The sequence below is a fragment of the Prionailurus viverrinus genome, chromosome X (genome assembly GCF_022837055.1).
Source record: "Prionailurus viverrinus isolate Anna chromosome X, UM_Priviv_1.0, whole genome shotgun sequence".
In the NCBI taxonomy this organism is placed as follows: Eukaryota; Metazoa; Chordata; class Mammalia; order Carnivora; family Felidae; genus Prionailurus; species Prionailurus viverrinus.
The window spans coordinates 32,550,199-32,568,515 of NC_062579.1; the positions used below are offsets into that span (position 1 = coordinate 32,550,199).

General features: G+C 40.0%; 1 protein-coding gene and 1 long non-coding RNA gene across 4 annotated transcripts in view; one reads left to right on the forward strand and one right to left on the reverse strand.

Moving 5' to 3' along the window:
* Positions 1-1,561, forward strand: part of LOC125157948 (uncharacterized) — a 58,039-nt gene extending 56,478 nt beyond the window's left edge. Inside the window, exon 3 of the long non-coding RNA XR_007149095.1 lies at positions 1,461-1,561. This is a non-coding gene — a long non-coding RNA (uncharacterized LOC125157948). The remainder of the gene's footprint in view (positions 1-1,460) is intronic.
* The window catches only part of MED14 (mediator complex subunit 14), a 67,778-nt gene extending 52,620 nt beyond the window's left edge, over positions 1-15,158 (reverse strand). Inside the window, exons 1-8 of one of the 3 annotated variants that reach the window (XM_047845062.1) lie at positions 14,593-15,158; positions 9,927-9,953; positions 7,506-7,611; positions 3,017-3,190; positions 2,054-2,183; positions 1,436-1,564; positions 1,005-1,112; positions 367-499 (exon numbers count right to left, since the gene is read on the reverse strand). In XM_047845062.1, coding sequence (XP_047701018.1) covers positions 367-499; positions 1,005-1,112; positions 1,436-1,564; positions 2,054-2,183; positions 3,017-3,190; positions 7,506-7,611; positions 9,927-9,953; positions 14,593-14,807 — 1,022 coding nt within the window. In that variant the 5' untranslated portion in view covers positions 14,808-15,158. The remainder of the gene's footprint in view (positions 1-366; positions 500-1,004; positions 1,113-1,435; positions 1,565-2,053; positions 2,184-3,016; positions 3,191-7,505; positions 7,612-9,926; positions 9,954-14,592) is intronic. The other 2 variants (XM_047845061.1, XM_047845060.1) reach the window with 2 other exon arrangements.
* Positions 15,159-18,317: the final 3,159 nt, after the last annotated feature.

The window sequence follows — 18,317 nt, forward strand, 5'->3', positions numbered from 1 at the left end:
ACATTAAGAGGCACAGTTCAAAATATAAAATTGTGATAAGCAAACATGTTTTAAAAACATACCCAACAATCTTAATGGTCTTTCAGCAATCTGGTATAAGGCCAGAGTAATCTAACTTTTTGAGAATAGCAAGTCTTAGTACAAACAGATGTCTACATATTTAAAACATGCCATGTTCTAAGAAAGGAGTCAATTACAGATGTCTTATGTGGTTTATATGATACCATGGGACTTTACTATATAAAATCATGTTGCTAGAGGTACATAGCTATTGGTCTATAGTAAATCAGATATAGGAAAGAAAAAGAGAAACATAAAGGATATTTACAGTCACAGCATGAACTTGCCAGAATCAATTTCACTTACTTCCAAACTGAGAGGGAGAGGCACTTGCCAGCATGGTACCTTTCCACCTGTACAAGGTCTCCCCACCGCTCTCGGATTAACATTAGAGTTTGGGAATGTAGCACTTCTAACTGAAGCGACAAGCAGAATGAATCTGATGGGGTTTGTTAAGCAAATTTAATAAATCACTACAAGGGCCAGTGAACTACAAGCAAACTTCATTTAGCAAAAGCTCTATTCCCCAAAAGCTGGCTATGAGGGAAATTTCTGGAATTCTATTTCTTTGATGACATATACTAAAAGGTGTGATCAACTGTGGCACAATTTTAGAAAAAGGTTTTATATTTCATTTTGAACCGACATAAACAAACTATAAGGCCCAGGTTGCCTGCGAATTCATCATGGTTTAGAGAATATGAGTAGAACAAATGGCACTATTTTCTCCCCTCTAGATTTCTTACTCATTTTTGTTTTACCAACAGTAAAATTTAAAACTTGGTCTATTATAGATGTATCACTATTCTCCACACTCACCAGTTCCCCAGCCCCATTTCTACTCCAAAAAAGGAAAGTTCAGGATAGGGGGTACATGGAAATATGGGGAGAACAGGGACACATGAATTCCTTACAAATACAGGTCTCAAATTTGAAAAGGATACGTAGGCAGTTGTACATGTCCTGAAGAGGTTTTTCATCAGCAAAGAGTCTAGACTGCACCAGCTGATGGATAAAGTTGATTTGCATACTATGAACCAAGGCTCGCCCATCTTCCATTGGCAGGAGAAAAAAAGGCGGTAAACCAGAAAAGTGTATAGATCATATCATAGTACCAACTAAGGAAGAGTACACCGACTAACAATAAATTAAACAAACAAACAAAAAAAAGAACTGAAATTATCCATGGAAATCAGAGAACATTATACTTGAGAAACACTAAAATCTCCATGGAAAGTATGATTATCACAACATCTACTTCAAATTACAGAATAAACTGCCAAACATTTAGTACTCTGTAAGAATGTTTCAATAATATAAAAACACCAAACATCTGAATTAATATTTATGATTTAAATCAGTATTTATGATTTACCTCCCGTTTCCTTATCCTCAACTAGAATTTCTAGCTTGAGAAGACGCCATGGTACATCCGGATCATCTCCCATCACGGTCAAGGTGGCTTCAAATTCTCCCTCAACTCGAAACTTCACCCGGCCATTTGCTTTTAAAAGAAGAAGAAGAAGAAGAAGAAGAAGAAGAAGTCGTCTACTTTGCTAGAAAATAACCAGCTTCCCGCTAGCCTAGAACGTTCAATTTTGCTTACAAGAAATTTTAAATAGCTTGAAAGTTCTTTCAGAAGTGTCCAAAGAACTCAGTAGTTCCTGCATAAGCAATAGCCAAAGGCAGTGAACACTTCTAACATCAACTGACAATTTTCTCTTGAGGTATAACTCTGGGGCTTCATCTCTCCTCCAGCCCCAGGTGATCTCCCTGTTCCCAGCTTCACATACCACCATTTTATCTCCAGGTACTAAAATTTTATCCGTTGGTACTAAAGAGAAATGATCGGTTGACAAGTCGCAGATGTGAACACTACCTGAATTGCAGACCAAACCCTCAAAATGAGAGTTCTTTGAATGAAACCCCAAAAGCTGTTTGAAAAAAATTCTAACAAGTCAATTCTTAAAAAAGATTAACTTCCGGTACATACCAACTGTAAGATTGGCTAACTGAGGAGGGAGATCTGTGGTCACAAGCCTATGTCTAAGAATCTGATTGAGCTGGTGAAGTGTGGCTTGTTTCTCAATCTTGGTAATTGGGTCTGGAGGAATAATTTTATCCTACAAAAAAAATTCAGTGATTTTATAACCATGTACAAAGAGACACAACTCTTACCTGCACCTGTCTTAACATAGTATTTTCTCACTTTGCCCAAGAGGATCTTAACACTCATTTCTTAAGTCGACATCCAGTAATAGTGATATGCCCCTTAACTATGGTGCATCAGAGTGCCACCCAGCTGAGACAGTAATGCAACATGATCTTCTTCACGTTCTATTTATGAAATCAAGTTCATGTCACTAAATGACTTTCACCACTTCTTAAAAGTATAAAATAAAATAGCACCACATCAGTAAACTATTACTGCACTACTTAAAAAAAAAAAAAAGCTTCCAAAAAGCAACTAGCATACCGTATTTTCACATATGAAATAGATGTAAGTTAATTTACACCTGTTTACCGCTCCCCCCCCCCCCAATTTATCTATTTTGATAGCTATTCACATTTTGGCCTCAATGTATTCCAAAAAAACACAATTCTAATTATGGAGAAAAAAGTGAATTACATGAAATCTTTTAAAATATAGAACAGGGGCACCTGGGTGGCTCAGTCAGTTAAACATCCAACTCTTGATTTCGGCTCAGGTCATGATCTCATGGTTTGTGAATTTGAGCCCCGCCTTGGGCTCTGCGCGGACAGCTTGGAGCCTACTTGGGATTCTCTCTCTTTACGTCTCCCCCATTCTCTCCTACTCTCTCTCTCAAAAATGATTAAATAAACTCAAAAATGTATATATAGAACAGTTGTTTTTCTGGACAATTTAATAACACAGTAGACTCCAATGCCAAAGCCTTTAACTTCTAAGAACAGGAGTGGTGAGCAGTGCACTTACCCTAATGCAGGTGGGCAGTCGTGGGTAAGATCCAGTAGTCAGTACATCAATGGCATATGGGATGGCAAAACTAGGCAGGCGTGCATGGACTAGGGCATCTCTAGCTAATGAGGCCAGGCGATCAGCAGTGTCCACGAACAGAATGGCTTGCTGATCTAAAAAGCTTGAAATCATCTTTAAAGCAAAGGGTAAATGTATTAAACTTCATTGAGAGCTAGCTACTTTGCACTTCAAATATCATTTATTCATTCCAAAGTAAACTCTGAGGGACATTAATATAAGTTTCCCACATTTCAAAATATTTCCTCAAAAATTTTTCCAGTAATGTGAAGAAATATTTAATACATTTATATTTAACATTAAAAACAATAACTTCCTATCACTTTAAGTAAAACGTTTTCCAATTTGTTTCTCCATCCTTAACATTACACATACATATCAGAAGTTAGGAAAAACAGAACAAAATGCTTTTTCCTCTTACAGATTTCTAGAGTTGGCTGGTAATGAAGTAGTTAAAAGCATGGCCTCTTGGACCCAAACTGCCTTGGTCTCCATTTTAACTCTGCAACTTACTATCCCTGTAACCTTAGGCAAGTTACTTAACCTCTCTGTACCTCAGGTTTTTCAACTGTAGAATAGAGATAATGATTTCCAACCTTACAAGGTTGTTCTGAGGAGCAAGAGTTATTGCACACAAAACCTTAAGAACAGTGCCTAGAACACATAAAATACTCCATAAATGCTGTTATAAGACATCTAGGCCATCTTCATGCCCCAAAACGAAATCCTTTCCATCAGTTCTCTATTGAATGCGTTTCTGAATAGTAGAGCTCATCATGGAGCTGCAAACTCCTTCCTTGAAACTTTTCTATTCTGGAGCAGTAATGTCTCCCATGTCCTTCCAACACGGGGAAGCCCACCCTATCTTCAAAGCTAAACATTCCAAGTCACTTCAATTTAGTCTTTACATCTCCAAATTTCTATCTCACCACCCTTGTTCTGCTGCCTTGGAAAGGCTCCAATTTATCAGTGGCTAACTTAAAACATGGTATCCAGAATTAATACCACATCACACCCACAATTAATACTAGCACACAATGCCCTACATTTATTTTCTCAGTATTTCCATACTCATTTTATTATCTGATCTTCACAACTCCAGGAAACAGACAAAATCAGATAATTCCTATCACTTTAGAGATGAGAAAATTGAGACTCAGGTTAAGACAGGGGCACCTGGGTGGCTCAGTCAGTTAAGTGGCCAACTCTTGATTTGGGCTCATGTCATGATCTCACAGTTCGTCAGATCGAGCCTTGAGTGAGGTAGCAGATTCATACAATTCAACTATAAAAAGGAATGAAATACTACGACGTGAATGAACCTTGGAAACATTATGCTAAATTAAACAAGCCAGTCACACAAGACTCCATCATGGTGCCATTTATATGAAATGTTCAGAATAGGCAAATCTATAGACAGCAGATTAGTGGCTGCTTAGGGCTGGGATGGGGGGCACTTGGGGTGACAGTGAAAGGGTACACGTTTTCTTTTTGAGATGATGAAAATATTCTACAATTGACTGTGATGGTTGCACATATCTGAATACACTAAAAACCATTGAATTAGACACTTTAATGGGTGGATTGTATGGTATGTGAATTATGTCTCAATAAAACTGTTTCTCAAAAAGCTCTAGGAATAGGATTATTTTCTCTTTTTCTTAAATAAAACATTATCCAGACTGTTTCACCATTAGAATTCTACAAACTATGTACTTACACACTCAGCTACACACATAATATGTCTGGTATGGCTAAAGATCATTATCTATTAAGAACCTCAAATGAAACTAGTTAAATAATCATTAGGTTGAGAAGAGTTAAAACATGAATAATCTTCTAATTCTTCAGTTGATGGACCTTACACCTGACATAAACACATCTGTGTCTACATTCACAAAATACCAAAACTTTACAGAAGTTCAATATGAGACTTCATTCAGAATGTGATTTATTTGAACAGCCAACTCAAGAAACTAATAGAAGAATACTCTACTTTCAATTAATGAAAGATGAATTACAATATGGCTCAATATTAAAACCAAGAGTTTTGGATTTTCCCTGACACTATGTTACTGAACTCAGTAGTATTAAACAGGTAAGTGAAATACCTATGATATAATTAGGAATTTAACACCAGATTTGAAAAATTGAACACTTGGATTTGATTTACTTCAGTGACACCTAACTTTTCACTGCAAGTTTGAACATCTTTAAGAAAAGATTGCTCCAAATTAATTATTGAGAAGAAACCCCAGGCTTTTTAGAAACAGTATACCATGCTACCTCATTTCAGCCAAAACAGATTTACTACATTTGGTGTCCAAATTTCCAGAACAATGAGTTGTAAAACTTTCTGATAAATAAGCTTGGAATGAGTCTGTTTGTTAATATTTATAATCAAAACCATTCTTTGTATGATGCTTTACGGTGTACAAAAGACCCTCTGAATATAAACTTTAACTTCCCTATCATACCAACAGACAACCGATGAATAAAAGAATGTTTTCCCCCATAAGGAAAATGTATGGTACTAAATACTGTCCCTCTAAATAAACCCTTGATTGATATTATATAGAAGGATGACAGCTTACTCCTACAGACAAAAGATATGTGACTAGACTGTGTCTTGGTAGAATTCTTCCAGTTTGATCACTAGCTTAGTTGGTAGAGCTGGAATGGAGTATCAACTTCAATGAAGATTGGGTTTTATTTTTAACTTAAAAACAATTATTCTCCTAGAATTTAAAATTCTCAACTTCTTCACAGCCCCTTTTCTCCTTTCACTTTAGCACCTTTCACACAGACTTGGGGTCTAACGATAAAGGAGCCTAGTAAAATCGAGGGCAGTGAATGCAGTGGCTACAACAGAGGTGAGAAGTCATGAAATCACGTGCAGAAACACAACTGTGCTGTAGATTCCTTTCCGAAGTGCGATTTTATGGAATAGGTAAACCCTGACAGATTTGCAAATATAAAATTACTCTAAAAATATTCTAGACTTAGCTTGTCAGAGTGCTAAAAATACACTTGTTATGGTACCTCTATGCTAAGTGGGTAGCTGCTAATTTTAATTTATCCAGGAAGTCTAGTAAACTTTAAGAGAATTTAAAAATGACTCAAATAAAATTTAACCAAAGTAAAGTTGTTTTTCTGCCTTCACCTATTAAAACTGACCAAAAAAAAATTTTAATGTTATTACATAACTGAATGGAAAAAAAAAGAATATGAGCATCAGTATCAAGCTCACTTAGAGAATCTACCCACTTTCCAAATAAAACTGACTAGTGGCTAGATTACTTGGACCTTGTAGAGCAGACCTCAATTAAAGTGAGTAAATGCTCTCATTATTTTAGGACTTTATTCATTTTATGATAATTACCCTCCCCTTTCCAGTATGAAAAGGTACTCTACTCTTTCCATTCTCCTCACCGGAAATGACCAAAGGAAAACAGAAGGGAGTAATTGGGAGGCACCATCCTCCCCAAGTTAGGAGCTCAACAGGCTAACACAAGACCCCTACTGATGTTTTCCCTCAACACTTCTTGAATACAGCTTCAAAATTTTTTTTTTGTTTCGGTGGGGGAGGCGGGGAGGGAGGCACAGATTTTAGCATCTCTGGTATGTAACAGTCAAAAGACTAAGAGCTTTGGGGCACCTGGGTGGCTCAGCTAAATGTCTGACTTCAGCTCATGTGATGATCTTGTGGTATGTGGGTTTGAGTCCCGCGTCAGGCTCTGTGCTGACAGCTCGGAGCCTGGAGCCTGCTTCAGATTCTGTGTCTCCCTCCCTCTCTCTCTCTCTCTCTCTCTCTCTCTCTCTCTCTCTCTCTCTCAAAAATAAATAAAGATTAAAAGAAATTTTTTTTAAAAGCTATGAGCTTCTTGAGGGTAGGGGCTGTGCCTTACTTGGGTGTCATCCACTATACCCTATACTCTGTGCTCACTAAGGGTTTGGAGAATGAATAGATGAACAGCAAACAGATAAATGCTGTCATCAGCTCTGTGGCCCTGACTGAAGCCAGTTAGTTTCTAAAAACCTTATTCCCTCATCTGTAAAACAAGAAGATACCGACTCTGCCATACTCTGAGGGTTTTCAAGAACAGGCAAAATTCAAGAAGCACTTTGCAGACTTTAAGGAAGTGTACAAATGTAAGGCTGTTCCCCCCTTTAATTCAAGTCTTTGTCTTTAATGTCTTCCAGAGTAATGTCTTCAGATACGGCCTACTCTTTTTTCTAGTCAGGTAATCAAATACTAAGTTTCTACAGAAATATATTACACATTTTCATACAGAATTACTCACTTAAATAATGTCTCTCAAACAAATCAGCAGATATAAATTTAAGCTAAAATCAAAAGTTATATCTATTACAAGTTAACATTCCAAAAAGTTACTTAGTATAAAACATAATCAAAAGTTTAACTCACCGCACATTTTTCCACCTTGCCAGCGTTATTAGCCCATTTTACTAAAGCTAATAATCGAACAAAGAGTTGACGTGTCCGGCTAGCAAACTGCACTATTTCTATTTTCCTATAAAATAAAACAATTCTTAATGAACCAACATAGTTGAAAAGAATATTTAACAATTTATTTCATCTGAGCTAAAATATGACTCAATCTTTGTTTATAACCATTACAACAAAATGAATCACCTAAAATATTTATAAGTATGAATTATTGTCACATTTTGCATACTGGCTGCATTTATAATTTTCTACTTCAGGGTAATAAATCCAATAGTATCAGAGTAACAAATCAGAATCACATTTTAAAAACGAATTTTGCAGGACAATAAAAGTTGCTCACTAAAATATACCCAATTCACAGATATAAAAGTACAATATAGAAGTTAACCAGGTCACAGAGGAGATCAAATTAGGAGTTAGGAATTTCGTAATTGTGATTATGAGTTATGAATTGGCAACCTTTTTGGTACAAGAAAGGAACTGAAATAGATCTTTACCAAAGCTTGAAACTGTCTTACTTCTACAAAAGCAAGGGTCCATTTCCCATCTTGCAAGAGCATGATTTAAAAAGCTGAATAATCAAAGAACTATCCAACTCTTTACCAAACTAATTTCAACGACAAGCTTAGATATTAAATTATCTGAACAAAGTTAAGGAAAGTAAGTTGACTACTAAAAGTAACAGCTAGATGGTCAGTCTGTATCTATTTTTATGCTATACCCACTATGATGCTTTTGCTCCCGATACTCATCCGTATTTTTATCATCTCCTCATAAAGCCTTAAAAGCTTTACATTGTCAATCAATGTGTGAACTAGACCTCTCAATTTCCTGTCAGCTATAAAACTGAAAATCACTTTCATAGTTTACCTTAAGATACCGAAAAAAAAAATATTGAACAGGCCAGGACTGATGACAGAACCCAGCAGGACATCAGCCTCCTGCCAAGTGGACTCTAACCTGTATTAGTCTCAGTACAGCTGTTCAATGACCTGCAGATCCAAACCACATCCCTGCATCTCACCAACAGCAACACCATGAGGCAATGCACCCAACCAAAAGTTTCTGTTGAAGTATAATCCTGACTGACTACAGAGTCTAACTCCTAGTGAAAGCATGTGTATGGAGCCCACAGACAACGTGAAAGGCTTAAGATTCAGCCAGCAATAGGATCAGTGGTAGTACAAAGAGAAGAATCAAGGACACAGATACAGTTATGACTCTTTGCCACTGTCTGTGAAGGATCTTAAGAGATAAAACTACCAGAGCATCACAGGCAAGATTGGAACACAGAAAAAATATTCAACGCACATTACAACCTGACAGCCACCTCCATGCTAGGAGAATTAGCACCATCATTCTAACTCAGCAACAACTTACAGAGCAGGTGAGGTTGCTCTCCTAGAGCAAGCATATCTGTATATTATTAACTTGCTTTCCCAAATGAGCTCCTCTACTGGAAAGCAAACACCCACCTTTGTAAACTATCGTAACGTGATCTTTTTGACACCATGCAATCTCAGGTGATAAGCAGCATGAGTCTGTTTTTCCAAGGTCCAGTTTCCCTTCCTACCCCAGAGTGGACAGAAGAAATCTGGATTTTCATTTCCTTCCTTTAAAACTGACCAGCCAACCTGTCTCCCCCATCTCTGCCTTTTCAGTCTAATTCCATCAGAAAGAGAGCTGGTGGTGGGGATGGAGCATAGTCACTAATAAATCCTCCCTAGTGACTTGGTCTTTAGAAAAAAAAAAAAATCAAGGAGCATTAGTGCCAAAGATGCAGTCAAGTAGTCTATACTATAGCCACAATTTAAATCTCTATCACAGGATTGCCTTGAAACCTTAATTTATCTTGTTCCCTTGGCCTATGGAAACATTGGTGTCTAGTTATGTCTTAAGCCCCCAACTCCAACTCAGTAACAATTATCTCAACTATAAAGCAGCAACGGAGTAGGCAAATGTCAATTCTCTAAAGATATCTGGCATCGTGGTAAACTAGCAGCCAACTTTCTAAAGTGAATCTGTTCCTCAGCTTCTTTATTAAGTTCTAAGTTTTCTACATCTTTCTACCCCCCTCAGGACTTGACCTGGTCAGTGACTCAACAAAGGTTTCTAGAACAAAAGGTCCAGAGCTGGTCTCACACCAAGAATTGTCAAGGATGAGGAAACCACATTTCCCAGGGCCCCCTAAACAAATGGAGTGAAACGTCACCCTGGGTTCTCTAGGCCTAGGTTTCCAATCCACAGCCCTGCCACCCACAGACACACAAACACACACACACTTTGTCTCTCTCCCTCTCTCTCATATACCATACACATATACACACTCCCATAGATCTAACAACACAGACACAGATTTAAGGTTTTTTTCATACTTACCTTTCCACATCAGATTTCCTTGGCAGTCTAAGAAGGAAAAAACACAAAAGAAATTGACTAAATATATGCATACCTTCATCAAAATGATAACGGTCTTTATTCTGACTCTATTACACACTTTAGCATTTCAGAAAAGCTGGATCAATAGCCACTACAAGCTTGTGTGGCTACCTACTCTTTTTTATGAGTTTCCAGCAATATGGCCATAAAGGACAAAAATCAACAAAGGAACATTCCTCTCCATTCAAAATGCTCCAAAAGGTATTGCATGAGCCTCAAACATTGAAAAAGCTCAAGTCTTAACGTTACGCACACTACTATATCACAGAGTCATAGAAAATACTCTTTTAAAACCAAAATAGTCACGGATGCAGAATACTAGTTGTCAGCCTCCCTGTATCCAATGGAACCTTGCCTCCAAGCAATAACCTCTCCATGTTTTGTTAGGGTGGGCAAAACTGGAAGCTAAGCACACAAAAGGACCAGTGTCAGCCAAAGGTTTTATGGTAATTATAACGTTGCATGGTGGTTAGCTGTAAATGATTACTTTTAAACAGCTCCAATAAGGTTTTGATTTTTTGCTAGTTTTCCAGTACAACAGCCAGCTACCACTGTCACCATTTTCCCTGTTAAATTATACTATTTAACACTCTCACATCCACTGATGCTTACAGAGGTCCCGATCTAGCCTCATGAATCACCACATTCTAGAAACCCCTATCCCATGGCCCAAGATTCAACTGCCTGGGCAACTCTAAAACCTCCTCTACATATAATCACTTTTTTTTTTTTTAACGTTTATTTTTGAGAGAGAGAGACAGAGCGTGAGCAGGGGAGGGGCAGAGGGAGACACAGAGTCTGAAGCAGGCTCCAGGCTCTGAGATGTCAGCACAGAGCCTGACGCAGGGCTTGAACCCATGAACCGTGAAATCATGACTTGAGCCGAGGTCTGGCGCTTAACTGACTGAGCCACCCAGGAGCTCCACATCTAATCACTTCTTGAAGAACACACACTTAACTACTTAGATCCTCTCCCCCACCCCACCCCCACAGACCACAGGTGCAGAAACAAAACCAGAGATTCAAGGCAGAAGGAGGGGAAACTATGAAAATGAGCTCTGGCTTGTAGATAACTACAATTCGGAGAGTAGACAGTGACACAGAAGTTGAAGTTATGATCTGGTGATAAAGGAAGCTGGGTAGAAGCTGGATGAGCCAGCAGATCAGATGAAGCATACATTAGGCCTTGTTAGACTACAAGTAAAAACAACTACTGGTAAGTTCCTCTACATGTGAAAGCTCCTAACACTCCCCAAGGAGCCACAACCCTCATCCTCAAGGGAGGGAAAGAATGAGAACCATGGATGCTTGTGTGTGCTTAACAGACACAGAGAAACAAAAGAGGAGAGATTTTGCGGGTAGAAAGAACAAGAAACATTGTTCCAACTCTTTCCACAAAGAACAAGAAACATTGTTCCAACTCTTTCCACCTGCCCTGGACACCCTAAAAGGATCACCTCATTTCAGAGGTGGTATCATTTTGGGGACCAAGATTATAAGGCTCTGTTGCCTGCACCACCACCACCCCCCCACCCGCCCAATTCCTCCTAATCTATTTAAAATTCCTTTATGGATAATGAATCCACCATTTGGGGCAAAAGCCCTAAAACACAAATTTTTGGAAGTCACAGAAACTTACACCAAAGTGTGATAAGACAAGTTTATGTGATGGAGATCTTAGCATTTTCTAATTTTAATTAAAACAGGCAAAAAAAAAAAAAAGAAAGAAAGAAAGAAAGAAAGAAAAGAAGAAAAAAGTAGGACCTACATCCCTAAAAAGTCAAGGCAGAGTATAAACTCTTAGATGAGAGTGTGTAAGGAGGTTGGGATAGACAAGGAGAAGGAAAAAAACCAGAAATCCATGGCCCAAAACAAACCACTGAAATTGTCAAGGCGGTCCTTTTTACTTTCAATAGTTCACAGACAAGCATCAAATGTGGCAGAAATAAGATTCGTATTAAGTATACCTAGAACACTAGCTTTGCATCAATACGTTAATTCTGACAGCTTCCAGCTGGAACAAGGGAAAACACAGGATTTAGGAACTCCAAGGTAAGTTCTCAAACTAATTTTGGCTTGCACAAATCAAAAGAGAAAAGAGTTATCTTACTCTTTTCTAAGTATTAAGAACAACAGTGTATTTTCCTGTTAAATACTCCATGGTCTGCAATTACAATTCTAAAAATTCATTTGTTGATGTGTTAAGTCAATAAATACTTACTTAATCCCCGACTATGTGCCAGACGCTGTTCTAGGCCCACCGAACATAGCAAACAAATCAAAATCCCCATCCTCATGGAGCCTCCAGTAAGGAAGAGACACAATAAACTAAGAGTACCCACTAGTGATTAAGAGAAAAAGTGAGTTAAGAATGGACAGCAGGGGCAGAGTGCTTTTCATGGGTGGTCAGAGAAAGTCTTTGTGATAAGTTCTATCTGAACAAAGACCTAAAGGAAATAGGAAAGCAAACCACACAGATTTCTGGGGGAAGAGCAAAGGCTCTAAGGTGGGAGTGTGCCTGGCACTATGAAAAAACATCAAGAAGGGCAATGTGGCTGAAACAGAATAAGCAAAGAGGAGCGTATTTGGAAATGAGGATAAAGAGGTAAGGGAGAGAGAGAAGGCTCAGACCACGTACCCTTGTTTGCCCAAGATAGTCCTGGTTTGTGCCTGTTGCTCCAACATTATTATTAACAGCACCACCTTTCATGCTCAAAAGTGTCCTGACTTGGACCACAACTTTTATGGTCACTCCATATATAGGTGACTATAAAACCTTTTTACTGTAAGTGAGATAGATGGAGAACCGCTGGAGAGATGTGAGAAGTTTTAAAAGGATCATCCTATTTTATGGATGACAAAAACTGTAAAGGGGCAAGCTAGCAGTGGAGATATCAGATGGCAGACTACTGCAGTTAACAGGGGCAAAGGAATCACACTTGATGGAAATGTTGAAAAGTGGTCAGATTCTGAAGTCAGAGGAGATGATCAGTACTTGCTGACGTACTGGGTGTAGGATTGGAAGAAAGAAGAGCCAAGAGTTACCCCCAATTTTTGGCCTAAGCAACAACAGGAAGAATGGAGATACTCTTTAGAGAGACAGGAAAGGTGGGGGGGGGGGGGATCAAGTGGAATCAGGAGTTTGAGTCTGGACTTGGTACACTGAAATACCCATTAGGTATTTAAATGCAGGCGTTTGGATATAGAGCCTGGAGTTCAGTGGAGAGGTCTCTGCTGAAGATAGAAGTTTGGGAATCATCATCATATAAAGGGTGCAGGATTAAAATTATGTACTTATTCTACAGCAGTAAAACAGATGTTTCTTCATAACTAAACTGTAAAATAGTAAGAATGCAGTATAGCTCGAAGAATTTCTACAAATCCTCTATGAAAAAACAAATTATACAACCACTGATAGCAGTTTTCAACATTTTTCCCTAGCTATACATTGGGTAGGTGACATTTACATGTATGAAATTTTCTCATGGATACTCTTAAATTTTCATGATATCTACCAGTAATTGGCTCAGACAGGTATATTACTACGACACCTAATCATGACAGCTATTTAAGTTTCTCATTAGGCAGGGGTAGTCTTCTTTCTCTTCCATTCAATAAAGTACAACAAATCCAAATTGAGAATGATGTTTTGCAGGAATAAGGAGAACCTATTCTAACTCTTTCATTCATCTGCAAACAAATATTTTTAGTCTCTAGTAACAAATTAACGTTCCACTTGAAAATACTGATCTGCAATCTAACAATAGATCAAAGATAAAAACTACAATTAAAAACTTATAATTCTTAGTTTTTCTGAACCTGGATTTAAAAATGTAAAACAGTAAAGTACATATACCCGCAATTTTATAATGCCTTTTCTTCACACACTAAAAATCATTAGTGTAGTCTGATCCTATTCTGAAGGGATTAACACCCTAATCATGTCCCATGGCATTTCATTGGTAACTTAGTGATCTATAAACTCCCTTCATACTCCAAGAGACAATAACAGAAGACCAGTTACAGCTTTTACTTACACTTAAGGCGTTAAGACTCAGAACACTCTCAAACATTCCAGAAAAAAAACCACACATACACACACACCTTGGATTCCAAATTGTTGGATTATCTTATACACAATACATCTCCTGAGTTCAAACTTTGCCAGAAGCAATTACAACCTTCGTTTAAAATGTACCGTCAAGACGCTGTAAAACAGATTTCCTGTCTTTAGGAATTCGAATATTATGTATTCCTAAACCCTAAAAGTGGGCTTTCGGCTAAAAAGCTTCCAACCAAGAAATTAATAGGGTTCGGTTGGCAACTCGAGCAAAAATCCCAAAGATGAGATTTTCAGTGCAAGTCTAACATGCATAATTAACAAGTGTCCGTTGCTTCATCTCCAGAAAGACCCCAAATGCAAAGCTTTTCCTCCACCTCCGTTGAGCCCCAAGAGTTCAAAAATTCTAGATTAGCCCAGAGGAAAGGAGAAAACAGCAGCCCCTTGGAGAGAGGGAGGTGCGAGCCTATCTAAGCCGGTTGGGCGGGAAGAGCGGGGGGGGGGGGGGGGTGCCTGGAGAGCAGGCATGGGTTTCGCGGCACTTACAGATCCGTCAACACCATGAGCTCCGAGTAGGCCCGGTGCAGCAGAAATTCGATAAGGGTGCTCAGCCGGTAGCCGGGGCTGGCCGCAGCTGCAGCTGCCGCCGCCACGGCAGCTCCGGGAGGAGGAGGCGCCGGGGCTGAGGCGGGACCGCCGCTGCCCCCGCCACCGCCTCCGGGAGGGACCAGCTGGTGGTTCTCCAGTTGCACTGGGGCCATGGCGGCGCAGGGCCGGGCTTGGTGCAGCGGCACAAGATGAAGCCCTCGATCTTCCCGGGCGCTCGGTCACCGCGCCGAAGTGGGCGCGGGCAGAGTCGCCGCCGCCTACCGCCAGGCCGCCTCCGAACAGGAAGCCGTGAGCCGGCCGCGGAGGCCCGCCCCCATGTAGCAACGAGCCCGCCGGCCCCAGGGACTGGAGAGAGGGGCGGGGGAGAGGCGGGGAGGGCGGGGAAGCGGGGAGGCCTCCGCAGAGAAGCTGCGCCTCCGCAACCGATCAGAGGCCGCTTCGCCAAGCAGCCGCAGCGTCCATGTTGACGGCCCAAAACGGAAGTCGTTAGGCAGAGCGGAAGGGGAACCTGCAGGGGGACTTCCGACAGCAACCTGTGCCTTTTCTCCGGCTGTCCGGTGCCGTGACGCTTGGGGGCGCGTGGGAGTGGGGCGGGGCCGGAGCGCGGGTGGGGAAAGCGGAAGCGGTGGCCGCGCGTCGCCGGAAGCGGGTGTGAGGGCGGAGCCATGGACGTCACCGTTAACGTCAGTAGTTGCCCCGCCCTTGCCCTCGCCGCCCTCCGGTGTTTAAAAGGCTCCAATGTACCCTGAGGTATTTATCAGCGCTCCCCAGTGCGGGGCGAACGCGGCTGGGTAGGTTTCCTTCCTAGATGTTCGTGAGTTGTGGTTCTGGAGTCGCGAAGAAATTGTTGCGGCTGCGCTCTCGTGGCTTCTCAGACCTTTGCTCCTCCCACAGTCTGCTCATGCGCCTTTCGTGGGATAGAAAACGTTTCCGTCATTTTTTTTTTTAACTGTGGGAAAAGATGCGAGAAAATATGATGGGGGATAAGAGCAGGGCTGCTGGCAGAATAACTTCACTTTAATGGAGTTGGACATATGCCGACCTCGTTACCGAGCCCCAAATCCGGGGAGTTCTACCACAGAGACAGCCTTTAAATCCTCTACCGCTGGCTCTCACTCCCTTCTTTCTTGTCCCTGCCCTTGCGGTAGACGCCCTGCCCTCCCAGGGTTTTCAGTTTTTCTTCTATGTTCTGCCTCCACTTTTCCCCTTCAAAATTTTGCTTCCTGCTTTAAAACAGTGATTCTCAACGTAGCCTTCACGTTGGAATCACCGGGCGGGGGCGGGGGCGGGGTTTTAAAAATACTTATGCCACGCTCATAGATGCGGCTTTAAGTGGTCTGATGTGAGATCTGGGCTTCCAGGTTTTAAAGATTCCTAGGTGACTCTGATGTGCAACTAACGTAGAAGTCTATTGTTAAAAAACGTCAAATGCTCCTACCCTTTTTTCAAACATTTTTGCAGATTCCTATCTGTAACTCCTAGGTGTAAGAGATACTCTTGCTGTTCTTTAAGGTTAAACCAATCTTACTCTTTGTAAAAATTTTTTTAAGTGTATTTAATTTTGACAGAGACAGAGTGCGAGCATGAGCGGGGGGGGGGGGGGGCAGAGAGAGAGAGACACACACAGAATCCGAAGCAGGCTCCAGGCTCCAAGCTGTCAGCACAGAGCCTGACGTGGGGCTCCAACTCATGAACCATGAGATCATGACCTGGGCCGAAGTCGCATGCTTAACTGACTGATCCACCCAGGCGCCCCAAAATAATCTTATTCTTGTCCACTTGTGTAATTCTCAGTAATTCCTGAAGGCCATTCACCTGTCTTCTGAAGGTGTAACCTTTGGAGTATAGTCGCTTGCTCCCTCTTTTGGGACCTTAAAGCACACTTACACGCAATATCATCATGATACTTATCAAAACGCATTAGTGTTACACCCCTTGCTGGAGGGCAGAGATTATCATTCCTCCCTATGCAAGCTACCTTAGGGAACAAATTTTTATGTTAGCTAGAATGGTACCATTTCTTTTGCAGTTGTTTTGATTTGTTTTACTGAAGATTTTCCCTCTTTCTTGAGAACTACTGACTTAAAACCAAACAAAAAAACCTGATGATCACATACCCAGGAAAGTTGGTGGTTGTACAAGGTGGTCTTTAAGGTCTTTTCTAACTCTCAGATTCTGATTCTGTGTGATGTTGATAGGATTTTAACTCTGCCTTATTGCATATATTAAACACAGTTATTATACACCATGTCTTTTGGTATACGTTCAATTTGGCAGTAAGGTTCTACCTAGAGACAGCACAACCAGCTTGCAAATGAAAGGAAAATAATTAATTGGATGAAAAAATTGTTTTAGGATAGAGAAAATTTCACTCACATCCATCAGATTAAAATCTTTGGAAATTTCTGTTTCAATAGATACCTTTAAAAATTGAAAAGTACCTTTTAAAAACGATATTCTAAAGGAAAATAGGGCAAAAATCTTACTAATACAACTGTGAGATGTGCTATGTTTGAGTTGTTGGTGATCAGGGAGGTAATATAAATGAAAGCTCCTGAAAGAAGTGATAACCCTCCCTCCCAAGCTGATAATGTAGCCACTAAACAAATACAGGAAGTGCAAATAGAAGAAATGAATGGGGATGGAGAAAGAATGTTAGCATGTTTGGCGGAGTTACTAAAGGAATGACTCACATCCAAATCACTTTTGGAAATCCTATAATTTATCATTTTAAAACTTACAGTACAATGTTTGGCACTATAGTATATATACATAATTCTTTCACATTTTTCAATTGTTCCTCTATTTGGTCATCACCAGATTCTGTCACACTTCAGATAGTTTCAGAACTAGCAGCATGATACTTCCATGGCTCTTCAATTGAACTAAACACTTGAAATCTTTCATGAAGCCAGTCCAATTTTAATAAAAGAAATTGATTGCAAAATATGGAAAAATGAAATAACATTTCCTTTTGAGCCCTTTTGCTGGAAAAATGAAATTGTGATAAATATAGTTTCATTTTGAAACATACAGCTGCCCCTCAGACACAAATGAGTAGGAAAGGGATTGAAAAGTAGTTTTTTTCTTCCTTTTTGTGAGATACTACAATTAATTCCTCTAAAACAGAGGGCAAAAGCAGTAACTGCATTCATTCAGTAGATGCTCCATTCATGGTGAAGTTGAGGGAAGGTGGTCACAACACTCTGAGTATGGTCTGACCAACCTAGAAAAAATGAGAACACTTTAATTGTTTTGCCTATAAAAGAAAACCCAAACTTCTTACTGTGGTCTCCAAAGCCCCTAAGAGAGTGATCCTTGTCTGCTTCTCCACTGCTATCTCCTACTACTCTTTCCTTTGCTCACTACACCTGTAACCACACTGGGTCTAGCACATGCTGTTCCTTCAGTGTTAAGGCTTGTCCACTGTTCCAGATATGGGAAACACTTGTTTCCCAGCTCATCACATGTTTCTGGCTTCTCATCCTTCCAGTGTCAGCTTAAATGAGAAAATCCTTAGGGAGGCCTCCCTTGGCTATTTGATATTAGGAATATATAAGGAATTCCATTGCAGCATTGTAGAAGCCAAACCATATGATCTTAACTGTCTCAGTAGAATGGTTAAGTAAATTACTATATTTCCATGTAACTGTTCAAGTGAA